This window comes from Oreochromis niloticus, linkage group LG7 (assembly GCF_001858045.2).
Source record: "Oreochromis niloticus isolate F11D_XX linkage group LG7, O_niloticus_UMD_NMBU, whole genome shotgun sequence".
NCBI lineage: Eukaryota > Metazoa > Chordata > Actinopteri > Cichliformes > Cichlidae > Oreochromis > Oreochromis niloticus.
In genome coordinates, this window is record NC_031972.2 from 53,015,485 (window position 1) to 53,032,278 (window position 16,794).

At 40.3% G+C, this 16,794-nt stretch overlaps 2 protein-coding genes across 8 annotated transcripts in view; one reads left to right on the forward strand and one right to left on the reverse strand.

The window, feature by feature from the left end:
* Positions 1-6,015, forward strand: part of frmd5a (FERM domain containing 5a) — a 66,751-nt gene extending 60,736 nt beyond the window's left edge. For 3 of the 6 annotated variants that reach the window (XM_025908618.1, XM_019361610.2, XM_025908620.1), the window contains exon 13: positions 731-6,015. In XM_025908618.1, the coding sequence (XP_025764403.1) occupies positions 731-1,317 (587 nt within the window). In that variant the 3' untranslated portion in view covers positions 1,318-6,015. The remainder of the gene's footprint in view (positions 1-730) is intronic. The other 3 variants (XM_025908617.1, XM_025908616.1, XM_025908619.1) reach the window with 2 other exon arrangements.
* Positions 6,016-6,078: 63 nt separating this feature from the next.
* blm (BLM RecQ like helicase) lies at positions 6,079-16,338 on the reverse strand. Of its 2 annotated transcripts, XM_005470751.4 has the most exons (22): positions 15,963-16,337; positions 15,657-15,717; positions 14,939-15,566; positions 14,712-14,847; positions 12,858-12,958; positions 12,633-12,747; positions 11,899-12,542; positions 11,464-11,640; positions 11,263-11,381; positions 10,204-10,317; positions 9,967-10,065; positions 9,721-9,869; positions 9,474-9,580; positions 9,023-9,183; positions 8,677-8,872; positions 8,399-8,589; positions 8,170-8,314; positions 7,851-8,050; positions 7,390-7,585; positions 7,181-7,303; positions 6,615-6,813; positions 6,079-6,487 (listed from the first exon to the last, which is right to left on the reverse strand). In XM_005470751.4, exons 1-22 carry the CDS (start codon positions 16,055-16,057, stop codon positions 6,310-6,312), a joined length of 4,134 nt encoding a protein of 1,377 aa, XP_005470808.1. In that variant the 5' UTR covers positions 16,058-16,337; the 3' UTR covers positions 6,079-6,309. The 2 variants fall into 2 exon arrangements, with proteins under 2 accessions (XP_005470808.1, XP_005470807.1); XM_005470750.4 differs by having other exon boundaries at positions 14,939-15,717; positions 15,963-16,338.
* Positions 16,339-16,794: the final 456 nt, after the last annotated feature.

Here is a 16,794-nt window from a genome sequence, read left to right on the forward strand (position 1 = left end):
GAAGAAAAAGTAATTAAAACATTTAAGAGGAGTTAAAGGTTAAAACATATTAGGTGTAGGAATACTCACAGCACAATGAGGTTAACAGTGAGGAATAAAGAAAATTATAATTCAAAAAACTGTTAAATTAAAACAAATGTGAGGAAGAAGATAGATGTGAAAACTATGGATGATCTATTCCAGGGATAACATGTAGAGAAAGAAAAAACAGGAGAGGGCCGAGGACAGATCCCTGAGGTACTCCACAGGTCGTCTTCATTAAGGATGACTGTGATTTGCCAATGTCAACACTAAAAGAGTTATCATATAAATAAGAATAAAACCACCTTAAAACTGACTGTACCAGAGATGCCAACCTAATGTTGGAGACCATTCAGTAAAATGCAGTGAGTCACAGTGTCAAATGTAGCGCTCAGATCTAATAAAACTAAAATAGGATTTACAAGCATCAGCAGCATCCAACAGATATCCCTCTGGGGAGTGCTGTCTCTGTGCTGTGGTTTGCACTAATTTCAGTTAAAAAGACCAATCAAACCTTGGAGAGACAGGCAGGTTTGGAAATTTGTATAAAATAGTCTCAAAATTATTTGCGATTGTGCCACTATCATAGCATATAGATAAAGCCCCTTTATAGCCAAGTTTATATAAGTTCTTTATGTCTAAAATGTGTGTAATATTTCCTATTTCATGTGATTCCCTTGTTTTATTTCCTCTTTGAACTCCTCTGCAGGTCTGGAGTCCTTGCGTGACAGTGCCCACTCTACACCGGTGCGTTCAGTGTCCCACGGGGAATCCTTTATGCCACGCTCCCGGAGCCAGGTCGCAGATACCAGCGAGGGGATGGCAGTCATCTCTGACGAGGCTTACAGCCCCTCTGACAGCGTCCTGCCCACGCCGGTGGCTGAGCACAGCATGGAACTAGCCGTATCACGCCAAATCAATGGAGCACCCTGCAGCATTGAGGAGGAAAAGGAGTCGGAAGCGGGCACCCCTATGTATGGGGAACGGGGTGATTATGGTGCGGACAGTAGATCTGCACAGGAGGGCGCAGGGGGGGACTCAGCCCTCAGCGAGGTGGAACAGGTGAATAAGTTTGTCTTAAGTGTCCTCCGTTTGCTCCTTGTGACCATTGGACTCCTCTTTGTGTTGCTCCTCCTCCTCATCATCCTCACCGAGTCAGACCTTGACATTGCATTTTTAACTGATATCCGCCAGACCCCCGAATTTGAGCAGTTCCATTACGAATACTTTTGTCCCCTCAGGCGGTGGTTTGCCTGCAAGCTCCGCTGGGTGGGCGAGTTGCTCATTAACAAGTGAGAGTGAGGTCGTAGAGTCCATAAACCTGTTCGGGGGTCTGACAAGACGGTTAGGACTCCGGAGTGATGGAGGGCAGCCTCGTCCCAACCATGAACCCTGCTTCTCTCATCCTCCTCCTGCAGACATACAGCTTGGACCACTCCTGGTAACACCGGGCCAGGATCTCTCTCCCCCTCCTCCACTTTAAGTTGCCCTCACCCACCCAACCCTCTCCTCGTTTCGCTTACGTTGTTCTTTTTTCCTTTTTTTTTTTCTACAAAAGCCAGGACACTTTTTTTCTGCAGTTTTTTTTAATTTCAAGCCATTTCAGGTATTTTATTTTTTCAAATAAAACAAAGGAAAAAAAATTTAAGAGAAAAGCAGAGAACTAAAGGATTTTAAACAGTTCCTTTCACCGGAACAGAAGATGTTTTTTTTGTCGCAACAGATGAACGTTGCCTTCGTTTCTTATTTATTGCTTTTAAACACGATTAGCAGAAGGAGAAGGGGTCATGAATGGTGATCAAGGAAGTTGATTTTGTCAGTAAAAGATGGAAGAGAGTCACGTCAGAGTCAAAGGGCCTTCTGCTGTGAAGCATACGCGAGTCAAAGTGGTGTAATAGCTTTTGATATCGATTCATCCCCATCAGAAGTCGGCAGCAGATTAACCTCATTAGAAAAACAAAGCAGTTTGAAGGGAATAATAGTGAAGGCGTGTGGAACAGAAAACAGAAAGGGTGGTTAATGAGTTTTTTTGGGAATATAGAATTTATTGATAGCTTAAGACACAGTTAGACTTCAGTATACATTTGTATACAATGTTCGCAAGGTTATTTTCTAACACTTTATAAGGATACGGTGAAATAAGTACCAATACCTGTAGTGTTATTTGCCCAGTAGTGTCAGACGTTAGAAAAACGCTCACGATGAGCAAAGATTCACTGGCACCAGTAGATGATAGTCTAGGTAGATGTGCAATGCTGAGGTGGTTTTAATAATTAAGAACTTTGAATGTGCTCGTTGGTTCAGTTCTTTTGTTATTTCTTCATTTTAATTTGATTTGCTTTTTTTTTCATCACGTTGAAATTCGATGAATTTCAATGATTTGTTTGTATGAAGAATTCTTGATTTATTTTGGTTTCATATCAACCTTGCTCTGACTATATTATTATTATTGTTAGAATAAGAGTAATACTGTACTTTTTGTACAAATTAGTTTGTTTCCTAATATATATTGACACGTTTTCCATGTATATTTTAACAGAACTGAAATGTTATTTTGTTATTGAGATTAAATTATACCTTTTTTAGCGCTGTAAGGTCAGAAGCATTTATGGAAAGATGGAAGGTCTAAAAAAGAAAAAAAACCCAAAAAACAACAAAATAAAACAAAAAACAAAAAACAGGGCTTTTATCCAGATCCATTCAACACTAATCATGCCTCCCATCACTCCACCAGCAGAGTGTGTGCAACTTTAATGACCATTTAGACTGAATTAAATCTGGAATGTCATTGTACCACCAATAGTAAATAATTCAAAAACATATGTCCGACTTTCATAACTTTATCATATCTTATTTTACTTGAAGAATTTGGAGAGGTGACGGAGCCTGACTGACTGGATCTACGTTAAAGGGGACCTGTTAGGCTTTTCTCTTTTTTTGTCATATTTAAATATATATATGCTGGATGCTCATATTTCAGATAGTTGAGTATACAAATGTGCAAATAATCCATGTGAGACAGAAGCTCAGGCTTCAGGCTGCTGACAGTTTGATTTTTTAATTTTTTTTATTTTTGGACCCTTGGACCTGCATGATGTCAGTAAGAGCGGATGTCCCTAATATGGTCATGTTTAGGCACACAGTGCTGGTTGTGTGCGCACATAACCACCACTCACCTGATGGAGTGGAAGAGCTAAAATGGCTCATTTCAGACAGAAGATAAGCTGAAGGGCTGCACTAAAGCACAGAATGAGGTAAATAATCATTATTTTAAGCTGTTTTTCATGCGAAGCTACTCATAAGGATATAAAAGGTCCTCTTAAAAAAAGCGAAAAACAAACACGCAAATTAATTTGACATTTGTAAAGATTTAACCTTAAAAAAAACTGGGAGTGATAAATGCTAGAAGATGAACTGGAGGCTGTTTTGATATTGCATAAAATTAGCTACTATTAATGCAATAATTATCTTTTCTCTGCATTTATAAATACAGTTTCTGTTGGTCAGATTAAGGAAAATCACATTGAAACAATAAATTAATCTAGAATTAACTAATGTGAAACCGGAAATCTTGACTTTGGTGGAGACAGACTGCATACAGGAACCCTTTCTTTATCTGGAGGATTATATCAGATAACATCTGCCCCTTGGTGTCTCGGTCAGGCTTGAGGCTCTTTCGTCTCACAGCTCAAGGGAGCAATAACTGTCGTGGCTGCTGGATTCTGGTTAAAATCTGGGGGGGGGGGGGGAGTTTGTATTGTGTGTCTATCTCCTGCACCGAGTGCAGGTGTATGTGTTAGTGTGTCATGTAGGAGTGGAAGCAAGATTCACGGTGACGGAGTGGAGGCTTGGACAGACTAAAGCAGAGAAGGAGGAGAAGTGAGAGGGGTGACGAGAAAGAGACGTAGAGAAGTTCTGAAGGATTAATTACCATGTAAATTGGGAATTGAAGGCTGGTCAACGGCTGTACAGGGTTAATGTTTTCTTTTTTGGTTTTTTTACACATCCCCTCCTGCAGCTGCTCCACTAAAGGCTTGATGGTGCTACTTGATTTGTTTGCTCCTGTGTAAACTGAGCATATAAGTCCTCGGCTACGGCCTGACTGCAGACAGAGTAGCTTGCACGCTGGCATTGTGGCTGGATCCACTCCTTTGGCTAATTGTCTTTCACAGGCCATCGTTATCTCTGGTGGAGGTAACAGCACTGACATTTCTCAGCACAATGCTAAAAGGAAACATGGAATCAATACAGCAACACTAGCAAGAAAGCTGTTGGTGCAGGAGCTTATTTATGTGAAGAAAAGGAAAAAAAGCACATTTTTTTCTACCAGGGGTTGGAGCGGGGTGGGTGGGTTGACTTTTTTTTGTGTAATTTCATACTACATATTTATTACTTTTTCACTGAGGTCATTATGACCCTTTAGTCCAGCCAGGCTGCATTGTTGTAGACATCTTTTTTTAAAAGTGTTCCTTTCACATCTCTCAGCATTATGTAGCTTAAGCGGTCTCTCTGAACATGCAACAATTTAAAAAAAAAAAAAAAAGAAAGAAAAAAAAGAAGGCAGCATTATTCATGAAGCAATAAACAGCTGTAAGAGCAAAAAGTTGTATGAAAAACATGTATACTAAGATCTAATGATGACTAATGTTTGATGAGTCAAATTTATCCCCCCAATTTGCTGTTGTGCTCACTCGAACAACGATGCTTGGACTCGAACGCTTAGACGCTCGGTTACCTTTGCAATCAATAATCACAGTTTCTAAAATGGCATTTTCCTCAGAGACCTCTTGTGTGGATGTTTGTTCTGCTGTTTTCTTTGTTGTTTCACTGTTAAGCGAAACATTGCTCCCTGTGCCTGGATCCTCACTCTGCAGTTTACCAAAGTGGCAAAAATGAAGGATTGGAGACAGAGAGGCGCAACATCTCTTTCAGCTACAGACTTCTCCATCCTTAAATCTCCCAAACCAAGAGGGGAAAAACTGTTTTTAGCTCTATCTTAGACTCTAGTGTTCAACAGGCAGGCAAAAACCTTTGCAAGCCTGTTTCCTGTGACTAACCTGACATTACATTTCAGTTGCGGCGCCACGTTTACATATTCTGCAGTTACTGTACTTCATGGGAGATGACAAGAAGCGACATACTTGTACTTTTTCAAAAAATATGTGGTTGCAGTGGAAGATGAAACATTAATTTTAGTAAAAGTAAAATACACGTGATGAGAATTAACCCAGTAACAGAAGCTGCATGGATTTAAAATGCAATTTCATACGACAGCCAAGCACCACAGATTTCTGTAAACCTTTGATCGATTGTTATGAAGGCTGTAACAAAAAGATCTTAAGTTTCATGCCTGAGGTTGCTTTTTTTTAAATTCTACTGGACTGCACTTTACTGTGACGTGTTATATTGTCTACATATCTGAGTCATTATTAGCTAAAACAGCTAAAAAAATAAAAATAAAAAAAAAATCAGAATTTAAGATTTCTGTTGCAGTCACAAACCAACTTACCTGACCACAATTAGGAGGTTTGTTCTTAATTGGCTTGATTTCCTTCCTGGCCAGAGCCCCTGTCACATTAATGTGGATGGTGCGAAGGGTTTAATGAAACTAACCCAAAACATCTTGCTCTGCTTTTTGCCCCTTTGCTCGCTCCCAGTAGACAGACCTTCACACAACTGTGCATACACGTTAGTGAGTGTATATGCATATCCATGTCTGGTGGCGTGTTCTCTAGTCTGCCTCATTCTATCCTCAGATCGGAGATTGCTGTTTAATTATGTTAAATATACAAGTATATATACATATATATATATATATATATCCATGTGCCAAATCCAGTTCTTGTTCAGTCTGATCCATTCCGAAACCAATGTTTGTACTGTAGGTAACCTTCTGTACAAGTCAGTATAAAATATTGTTTCTCTCCAATAGTCCCTTGTAACTGGTGCCATTAAATAAGACACTTCAAACTTGAAATAAATGTTAAAAACAGATGCAGCTGCTCGTGTGGTTTTGTGTTTTAAAAAAAAAAAAAAACCAACCCAAAACAAGTTAAATTGGTACTCATGAATAAGATTTTAATTTATTTTTATTATCAAATAAGATAAGCACATAAATGTGCAGGGAAGGATTCTGGCCACAGAATTCAAGTAAAAATGTACAACAATATAAATATGCGATAACTGTACAGAAAATGCAGTTTTAGCTGGTCCAACACGCAGCAGCAGCTTGGTGGATTAGAAAGTTAGCTTACTAGCCTACAAAGTCAGATACGGGACGAAGGAGTCCTAGCTAAAGTGTGAAAATACTGGCTTTAAAAACGGACGCTGGCTGCTTTGAGGCATCGGGGCTGCCAGTAATCCTGGTCTCCTGGTTGCTGATGCATCACCTGCTGAGCTCCTGGACCCTCGACCTCCACCCCTGGAGCTGGAGGACGACCAGGATTTATTGCTGCTGTAGCCACGGCTAAATCCACAAAAACCACCACAGCAAGACAAAAGAAAGCAAAAGAAGAGTTCAGTTACAAGGTGACGCCTATTGGCAAATATGATCTCCAACTGGATGATGACATGTGAGAAAACACTCTACAGACCCTTTAGAACTGGAGCTTGTGTTGCCACATCCTTTTTTCTTCTTGGAATACTTAAAGAACGGAGCCTTCTTTCTCTTCTGTCCCTGTGCAGACTTATTACGGAAGTAGGTGGAGGACTCTGTGTCGTCCTCATCATTTCCACGAGTGCGACCTCGTGCCGTGTCTATCCACCCGTCGCCCCCACTGTCAGCCTGCTCCTCTGATACACACAAAAAATTAAACACAAAAATTAAAATTAAACACAATGTGTGAAATTAGTGCTAGTGGTCAGCTTCCTCATAGACATGCCTATGGTGTCAACTTCAAAATCCTACACACCTTGATCTCAAGTTATCACATTCACAAGATTTTAAGAAACCTTGACATCTGACCTTGAGGTCACAGATTTAAACTGGTCCGAGATACATTATGATAGAATTGGAAGCTTCTATGTCGCCTCATTTTCAAGTTGTCTTATTCACAAACTCAGGTGTACATGCTGCCCACCTGCCAGATAGGTTGACGACAGCACACCATCATCTGATACAAAAAGTTGCAATGTGCAAAACTTCAGTAGGATCTCTTACCAGGTAGCTGCCACTCAGAATATTTCTGTAGGACCTGAATGACTTCAGCTCCATACTTGTCCAGTTTATCTTCTGTTACACCATCAATTTGCAGGAGGACTTCAGGGTCAGAAGAAAGCTTTTCTGAATGTGACAAAAAGCGTGTCAAGTTACAAAATGTTTGCTTTTGAAATTAAATAAAAAGTTCTGTGTCTGAGAAGTTTAATTACCAGCTATCTTTTTCAATGTGGCAGTGGAGAAAATGTTGTAATAATGAAGGCCAAACGCTTTCCCCAGCTGCTTGCAGAGATCCAACAGCTCCTTAAGACACTCCTGCACCATCTCCTCTCTCCGGGAGACGTTCTTCGCCGTGCCAGCTTTATGTTTCCTGATGGTGGACGCGCTCTCGGTCTCATAAAACTCCACCTGGGAAATGATTAGAGCCAGCAATGTTTTCAATGACTGGCAGCACTTCAATGCATACTCCTACTCTACCTCTCTTTATGACACTTTAAAGCCCTTTGTACACCAATCGTTTCTAGTAAAAATGACAAATTCATTTTTTTAGGATATGAATTTGTAATGCACACTGCAAGCAAATTAAAAAGCACCATGAAAAACAATTGATAATTGATTTTATCATGCCTGTCAGGTCTGTAAAGGCCTTAAATGCTGATGTGCGACCTCTTACCTGCATGTGTCCAGACAGCACATTCATGGCTTTTGTTCCAGCGGAGACATAAGACACAGCTTGCCCACCATTGGTGATGTAGAGGTCTTCAACCAGGACGTTATCCAGAACCAGCTTTTTAAAAAGACGGTCAGCATTGTGTCTGGAGTAGGCTGCTCCAATGCCAAACATTCCTGTCTGTACCTTGGCAGCTTTAGAGCCTGACATAAAAGAACATTTACAGTTTTTAACCATACATAATTCAAACAACTGTACTGGGAATATCAACTTGTCTAGTTGCCAAATGCATTTTTACTGCTTGCTTGTGTATGCACTGTACCTATGAAGATATCCACAAGCATGTTGAGGGTCAGTCTGTTTTGGTTAGCAGTCTTGCCAAACCTTGCTCCGACTTTCTCACAGTTCTCCTGGACAAACCTCACGATCTTTTTCACATCTTCAGTCACATTTCGCATCTTGTATTGCTGTTTTAAGGAACATTGATGGTCAATTACAAACAGCTGGCGGTAAGTTACATATATCATCGACATAGAAGAAATGATTCCTACGTTGGGTTTGGTACAGTTGTCGCAGCTGACATCTGGATGGTCCTTACAAAAGTTTCTGTTGAACTTCAGCTCTCCGAAGTACGCGAGCAGCTGAATTCTTCTGCACTCCATCACGTTCTCGCAGAAGTGCACCATGCTGTGTAGGTTGTTGTAGTGAGTTGCCTTGGTGTGTCTGTCGCCTTCTCTGTCCACTGCGATAATGCAAGAAGCCAAAAAGACACTGTGTAAACATGTTAGGAGCTGAACTGGCCTGGACGGTTTGATTTTCTATCACTTACTGCTGATAATCCTCTTGATGCGCTGGACGTCGGTGTAGGAGTAAAAGAGAATGCAGTGAGAGATCTCTCCATCCCTGCCAGCTCTCCCTGACTCCTGGTAGTATCCTTCCATCGATTTAGGCAGACTAGCGTGGATCACATAGCGCACATCAGGCTTGTCAATGCCCATGCCAAAGGCTATGGTGGCACAGATGACCTGTTGGCAGCAATGAAAGGAAGAGCGATATCAAGCATGACTCAAAACTGTACTTTAAATTACACAACCATCTAGTGATCTCGTCTTTGTGGCCAGTACCCAGACTGCTGGTTATGTTCATAATATCTATAATTTGAGTTTTGAGCTGACCTGGCAACCATCCTGATTGATCCATTTGCTCTGCACATACTCTCGGTCACTGTCACTGAGTCCTGCGTGATACGACAGGGCTGATAACCCTGCTCTCTGAAGACTCTCGGCCATGGCATCACAGTCGTTACGAGACAGGCAGTACACGATGCCAGAGTCCCCTGCATCAGAACAACAGACACATGCACATAACCCCCGACAAAACACAGATTTAAAAGAACTTGGGGATTTTACTTCTATCCAAAATAACATCCAACAACTTGATATAATAAAATTCTACACAGTAATCCACTTGGCTTGTTGTCTGCAAACTGTTTTGATTTCCCACATACTGTTCCAGACATGTGAGGGCTCAAAGTGTTCATATACAGTTAAAAATTTAACACAGCAGTTATGACAGTGTTCTGAAAATAGCATGCACCAGGATCAGAGAAAGTACTGAATTATTTACGTGGATAGTGCTTCTTGATCCAGCTGGTGCAGTCCTCATCCACCTTTTTGGGTTTCTTGGGCAGCACCGCGTACTTCAGGTTTGTTCTGTTGAAGCTCATTGTAAACCTGAAAACACATTGGAAGAAAAATGTTCAGTTACCATTTTGCTTTTTGATCCAGCAAGAAAAAAAAAAAAAATACACACACACACACACACACACACACACACGTTATAAATCTAAGCCAGAGGCTTAGTGAACACATACACTTGGGGTCGACTCATGTTCAGCTGGTTGAGGATGTCTTTCTGCACTCGGGGGGTAGCCGTGGCTGTCAGAGCCATCATTGCCACATTGGGGAACTTCTGACGCAGTTCATGCAGCTTCTTGTAGTCTGGGCGGAAATCGTGGCCCCACTGAAAGATTTAAAATGATGGGATGATTCAAAATGGCTGCTGCTAAAAATAAAAGCGTACAGCAGGACTGGGTGCGCATGAAAGAAAAGGAGCATACCTGACTGACACAATGGGCTTCATCTATGATAAACCGAGCCAGAAGGCCTCGCTCGTACAAGTTCTGCAGTGCGGAGATTAACCTGTTACTCGCACTCAGCTTTTGGTGGGGAGTGAGGAATAAAAGGAGTCGTCAGTTTTAAGCATTACAAAATTTATAGTTACAGACATGTTTAATTATCCAATTATAACATAATTAAATCTTTCAAAATTAGATTACAAGTCACAAAAAGCTCACCTTTTCAGGTGTGACATAGAGCAGTTTGATAATGGGATCTTTCCTTGAAAGCTGCATATAAATCCTCGATGCTTCACTATCACTTTTATCACCAGATAGACTTGTTGCTGGAATCTGAAATGTAGAACAATACAATAAAAACAAAAATTAAAAAAACAAAAACACAAAACAAACCACAACACAAAAAACACTAGGACTATAACAAACTTCCTAAACCAAGACTGAAATTACTATTTTCCATGTAGTGTGGCGCTGTTAGTGAAAATGTTAATGCAAGTGGGCTGGACAAGCGAAACTCCTCTTCGTCAGTCTAAGGAAGTTTAACTATATATTTAATACCTCAGATATCTTGATATAAGCAAATCAAATGCAGTATCTACATGATAAAGAAATGCTGCTATAGTAAATTAAAGAAATTTGTCAGCATGACTCTTTGGACTTAAATTGTGAGAAATAAATGTCTAACATTTCAGAAAAGGCTGTGGCACATCATTGCTCAGACCGTGATTTAATTATAAAGCAGAAAACTTTTGTTAACTCACAGAAAATGTCCTTTTACTTATTTTGGAAAAAACACATTTCAATTGTAGACACGAATTTTTCTGTTATTTAATTGTTTATATGTTACCTAATTACTTTGGTAATTGAATGGCCATAGGGGAGGTGTTTATCAGCAGGAAAAACAAGACTTATAAAAACACAGTTAACAGTGCATAACTGATGCCCTCCTTCACATTTTCAAAGGCCTTCCCCTGGGCCAGACTGGAGTCTTTGCCTGGCAAATTCTGGCCCCTGGGCCTTGATATTGAGATGCATGTTATAATTCAATCATGATCAAGTAATCAGGTGGCAGACAGGGGCCAATTGGTGAAATGAACCAAATCTGACTGCCAAAAGTTAAGATATGAAATGACCCATAGTTTTGAAAAACTGTAAAAATGAAAATGCTTTTTAAAACTATTAAATTAACTAATTTATTTAATACACTTTCTGAGTACACGCATAAGCACTTCAAACTTTTCTCTGATCAAATAGACGAGTGGAAACAAGTATACTTACATCCAGAGTGGTGAGTTTCTGCACCTGGTCTACAATGAGTGATTTGAGTGGAGAAACCACCACAGTGACCCCCAGCGAGACGCAGGCAGGCAGCTGATAGCACAAGCTTTTCCCTCCACCTAAAATAATACAACAGTTTAAGATGCCTGGACATCTTCACAGCAACCGCTGTATTGCTACTGTAAGCATGCTTTTACAAACCTGTGGGCATTAAAACAAACGCATCTTCACCCAGTAGTGCAGCATTAATCGCTTCTAGTTGATTAAACCTGAACTGATGAAGTCCAAAACGCTTGTGAAAGATCTTCATCATCTCTTGTGAATGAGGGAAGTTGAAGCCTCTGAAGCGATCATGAGCTGGGTTTTTGAATGTGGGTTCTGCAAATAGAAACACAAAAAAGACAAGTTCCTCAAAAATCAGTTCCCGTGTTTATCAGGTATGACAGACCTCCTTTAAAAACACATGTTTTCTGTTAAATCTATCTTTCATATGGAGTTTTGCATTTCAGGTGAATGAAATCAATACACTTGTAATGTGTAAACAATCTAAATGTCTGAGATTTGTGGACCAGAGGGAAACAATTGGCTGTTCTCAGATGCCTCAAAAATAGATTCAGTAAGTACAAAATGACTTGCCTGGAGAACAAATCGTTGACGGCTTTGGAGCAGAAGTAGGTGTTGTTGGTTTCTTCTCCCATGAGGACTTGCTCGGCCCCCCCTCTTTCACTGCTGTAGTCACAGCTGATGAAGTTTGTGGTTCGTCAAAGTAATCTGGGATATCAGAGTCATTAAAGTCGTCTATATCAAAGTCGTCATTGTAGAAGTCATCCATTTCTTCATCTTCAGCAGCTACAAACGTTGGGGTGTTGTTCGATTTCTTCTGCACACCACTCTCTGACTCCTTGGGTGAGAAGAAGAGGTCTGAGCCATCAAGATCAATGCTCGATTTCTCAGATATATTAAAAGATGGCTTTGTGAGCCTGTGTGCTGATGGAGAGTCACAGATACTGTCAGTTTCAACACCTATTGCCCCGCTGTCCTTATTATCCAAGGGCTTTAAATCAATAACACTGTCAGAGTCATCAGAGTCATAGTCCACAGAGATGACTGAAGATCTTCTATGCTGAGGAGGCTTCTTGGAGTCCACAGGCACAGAGCTGTTGGATGAAACACCGTTGCTTGAAAAGGAGGTTTCTTTGAAGCTGGGTTCAGAAATCACTGTGCTGTCTGGCTGCTGCATCCTAAACAAACAGTCACCGCCAGTTGCAAGAATTCTCTTCCTGCAGGAGAAAAGTAGGTGATTATGGTCATACTGAGATTTAATTAAAACACCATGAATAATGCCAAAACTACACACAAAGCTAACACACCTCTGGGCCCTCTTCAGTAAAAGTTCATCTCCACAGGACAAAGCAATTAATTCATGTTCAGGGACGGAGTCAACCAGAGCACAAATGGACTCCATGATAGCAAAAAGTTTTTCATCTGAAAAGAATTCAATACATGGAAAGAAAAAAACAACAAAACATGCTTTTGAATAAAATGAGGTATAGGATTTTTAATTTTTTTTTTTTTTTTTAAAGCACAACACTCACTTGTTTTGTCTTTTAAGCAGAGCTCAGATGGTTCATGCAGTGTGACGGGGCTCTTTGATTTCACAGCATTATCTCCAATTTCAGCATCAGCTGTTTTAGCTCTGTTTGAAAATAAAGCAAGTCATGTGATACATTTAGAACTCTTAGAACAACCATAATTTTTAAAATGACTTTCATGTTATAATAAATATGACCTGAAACTAGTGATTAAGTTCATCAGCTAAGTATTTATTAAGGTCAAAGATGAAAACGCCACAGGTCTTTTTCCCCACAGATCAGAAGTTCGGAGGAACCAAACTTGCTGGCCATTAAAGAAATTCAGTTTTAAGCCTTTTGCTCATTGGCACCATCTCTGAAGCCAAGGCTGTCTTTTATTCAGGGCTCGCTAGCCCGACGTCCCGGGGCTAGCGATTTTTCCAGTCGGGCTACCAAAATCTATCTCAGCCCTGCCCGTCGGGCTATCATAGGAAGGGAAAATATATGTCAATGCTTTTGCATTCTTTCGAAAATGTAGCTGAGTAATTATGTCATTGGCATCGATGAGCCACTGTCAATATACGACATATTGAAATCGCGTTTGAATTTGCGCTTGTTTTTTGCTTTCACTTTCACTTTGCGATCGCGCGAACGGTGTGTAGAGAGCGGCAGCACTGATTGGTGAGTGACGATTAATTGCGCACCAATTCCTCTGACATCGTCTTATCACTCATTAGCTTACTATTCAAACGTGACAAGTGAAATCTCCCACAGCAAGCTTAAACACGTGAGAGGTTGATTGCGCAGAGAATCGCTGACCGTTATGTAAGTACGTGTGTAAAAGCAGCAGGATTTACGCCGGTATTTTAGTTCTGCTGAGCCAAATAAGACAGGTCAGGGTGAAGAAGGGGCAGCCAATGAAAAGCCTACCACAAAACGGAAAAGTTATGACAAATCAGGCTATGAGGCAAAAAGAAAGCTCAGCTTGTTTGGTTTCATGGACAAAAGAATTTCTGTGGCTGGAATATGACAAGCTAAATAACATGGTGTTCTGCCAGGTGTGTTGTGAGTTTCATTTCATTTGAGTCGACAAGCGCCTTTGTAACTGGGAGCAGTAATTTTAAGAAAGACCATGAGAAATGCAAGAAATGCATTATTGCCCAGTCTGCAATATCTTTCCCAGAACAAACAGCAATTGCAAAAAACATACTAAAAATAAACCAAGCACAAGCAGAAGTCCTGAAAAATCTTTCAAAAGCGTACTATGTTGCAAAGAGTGAACTACCATTGTCAAAATTTAGCAGTCTTTGCAAACTTCAAAAAGCAAATGGCCTCGATCTTGGTTCCACTCACCCCTTACCCTTGACTTCAGTGGAAATTTCAGATTCAGGATCTGACACAGACTGATTCATGTTCTACACAGTTCTTACAAGTTCATAGAAATTTCTGTTCAATTAGAAACAAGTATTTGAGTTGGTGACTGTGATTTTTATACAGTTGTTGTGATTTGTATTTTAACAACTTTCTGATTAATTTTTGTTTCCGTTACAATATTATACTTTAATGTATAATATTGTAAAGGAAACAAAACATTAAAAAATTGCTCTCTTCTTTATTCGGGCTACTTAAATTTATTTTGGGCTACCAAAAACTGAAGAGGGCCTGCCCGAAGGGCTACCAGAGATTTTGAAATTTTGCGAGCCTTGAATTTATATTGTCTATACTTAAAACTTCCCCCATCAATTTAACTATTATCACTACAGAGAAGAGATTGCTGCCAGTAACAACTTTTTCCAGGATGAAAGAGAACATTCAAACATTTTGGCTGCTCCAAACAAGTATGATTGGTAAAATATGCAAGCAAGTTTACATTCTGACCTTGTCTCCAGTGTTGAGCCTGTGTAAGTGATCTCATCAGGGATGGGTGAAGGTGGAATGCAGTCGAGGTTATCTTCAGGCTCCGAGTTGTCATCTATCTCTATTGTCTTTGGGTCAATCCATATTTTCTTGTTACCTATAGAGTAACACATGGTAGCACATAGTTTGTTTGTTTTTTTTAATTTAATCTGCTGACCAGTGTATACCTAAAATAAACAAGCAGTTACCTGTGCCTCCTTTAAAAGGTTCCAGCTCAGCATTATTATCTTCTTCACTGTCACTCATGATATGCTTTAGATGTGCAGGATGTTTTCTGTTCATCTTCATGGCAAGTTCCTCCTCATCTGACCAGTCTGCTGGTTCCTGGTTCAAACTGGGTCCTGGTGAAACTGCAGTGGTGTTGACATTTTCCTCCGGCTCATCTGTTTCCATGCAGGTTTGTTTACCATTCTTGCTAGTTAATTTGGATGTTTTAAATAAGGAATCATAGTTTAATTTCCCTGTCGATTCTGCTTTTTCTCCAGTAGGGGATGGCAGTAGTTTGCTGCTTTTCTCTGATACTTCTGAACTGAATGAGTTGTTTTTTCCCTTGGCTGGTGTTTCAAAGTCATCTAAATCATCCCAGTTGTCCATAGGAAAACTACGTGACACATCCAGAGCTGTGGAATTGAATGAATTACTGCTACAAGACTGGCTGTTAGATTTAGCTGGAGCTGGTGCCGACTTAATATCAGAGACCACTGAAGGTGTTTGGGATGCAGGAGAGGCAATATCTGCTGGGCTGATGGTATCTGGCTTGCATTTTGAACTTACAGAGAAGTAGTTGTTGATTTTGGATTTTTGAGGTCTCTCAAGCTTGTTTGAAAATGTCAAAGGAGATTTAGTCACCAAACTGCTCTTGGGGACATTGACATTCCTGTTTGCCAAAGCATTTGAGCTGATTACCTTGGTAGGGACTTCCACCTTGGTCGTACCTGATGAGGACTTCTTTTTGAAAGAAAAAGCCCTGAAAATTACACACAAAAGGAGCTGAATTATAAAAACAATATGACTGTTAAGACAGCTAGCCTAACAGACAATCTTACAGACTTTGAGGTAAAATTGTCGCAATTCGAAACCATATCGCATGCCCAGCACTGTCACCCTAAAACAGAGTGTACAGTAAATAACAAAACGTATCCATCCTTGTGCTGTTAGCAAAGCGTACAGTTAGCTAGCAGTTTATCCTTGCAGTTTTTTGGCCATACTTACCCCGGTTTAGGTTTAGCAACAGACTGCTTGCTTTGAGCAGCATTGCTGTGCCTCGCTAGCTGTTCCTTCAAGTTATTTTGTGGTAGACTGGACATTGTTTGTAAGAATCAGCGCTAACGTGTTAGCTGGCTAGCAATATGAGTTCAATTCATGAAGTAGCAGCGAGCAGATTGTTTAGCATTACGCTAGACACGACGTGCGACCTGTCTCCCGAAGAGTCGCGCTTCACTCGTGCCCCTCACTGGATTAAAGCTCAGTAACGTTCATTACAGTTAAATAATTTTTTCCTTTGTTTTTGACAAGACTAACTCTCTCAATGTGTACCTGTGAACCCAGACAACAGATTTTTGCGCCCATTCAACAAACGGACTTCTTATTGGCCGAGGCTGATTCGGCGTGAGGATCATGGGAAATGTAGTCTTCCACGTGCACGAAACACATTGCGCCGGTTTCACACACACATTTTATAATTGTTTATAGTGCAAAAGCAGGCTAAAATTTAACTTTGAACTGATCTAATGCCGTCTACGATAGTTTTACACAAAACGCAATAATTTTATGTATACAAATTATCATCCCACCACTGGCTACCGTAAACCGAAGACCTACCTAACAGCGACCCCTGCTGCCCAGTTGCATTAAAAAAACAAAAAATCTGAAACCCTAACCCAACTGAGACCGGGGCCACAAAATCAAGCTACCGGGTAAACGTTGTTTGCAGCACTTACACATAACACCTGATAATGCCCTTCATACCCTGCAACATTCATGTCACAATGGTCTAATTAAGCCAATGAATAGAATATCCGATTAAAATAAAAAATATATATTT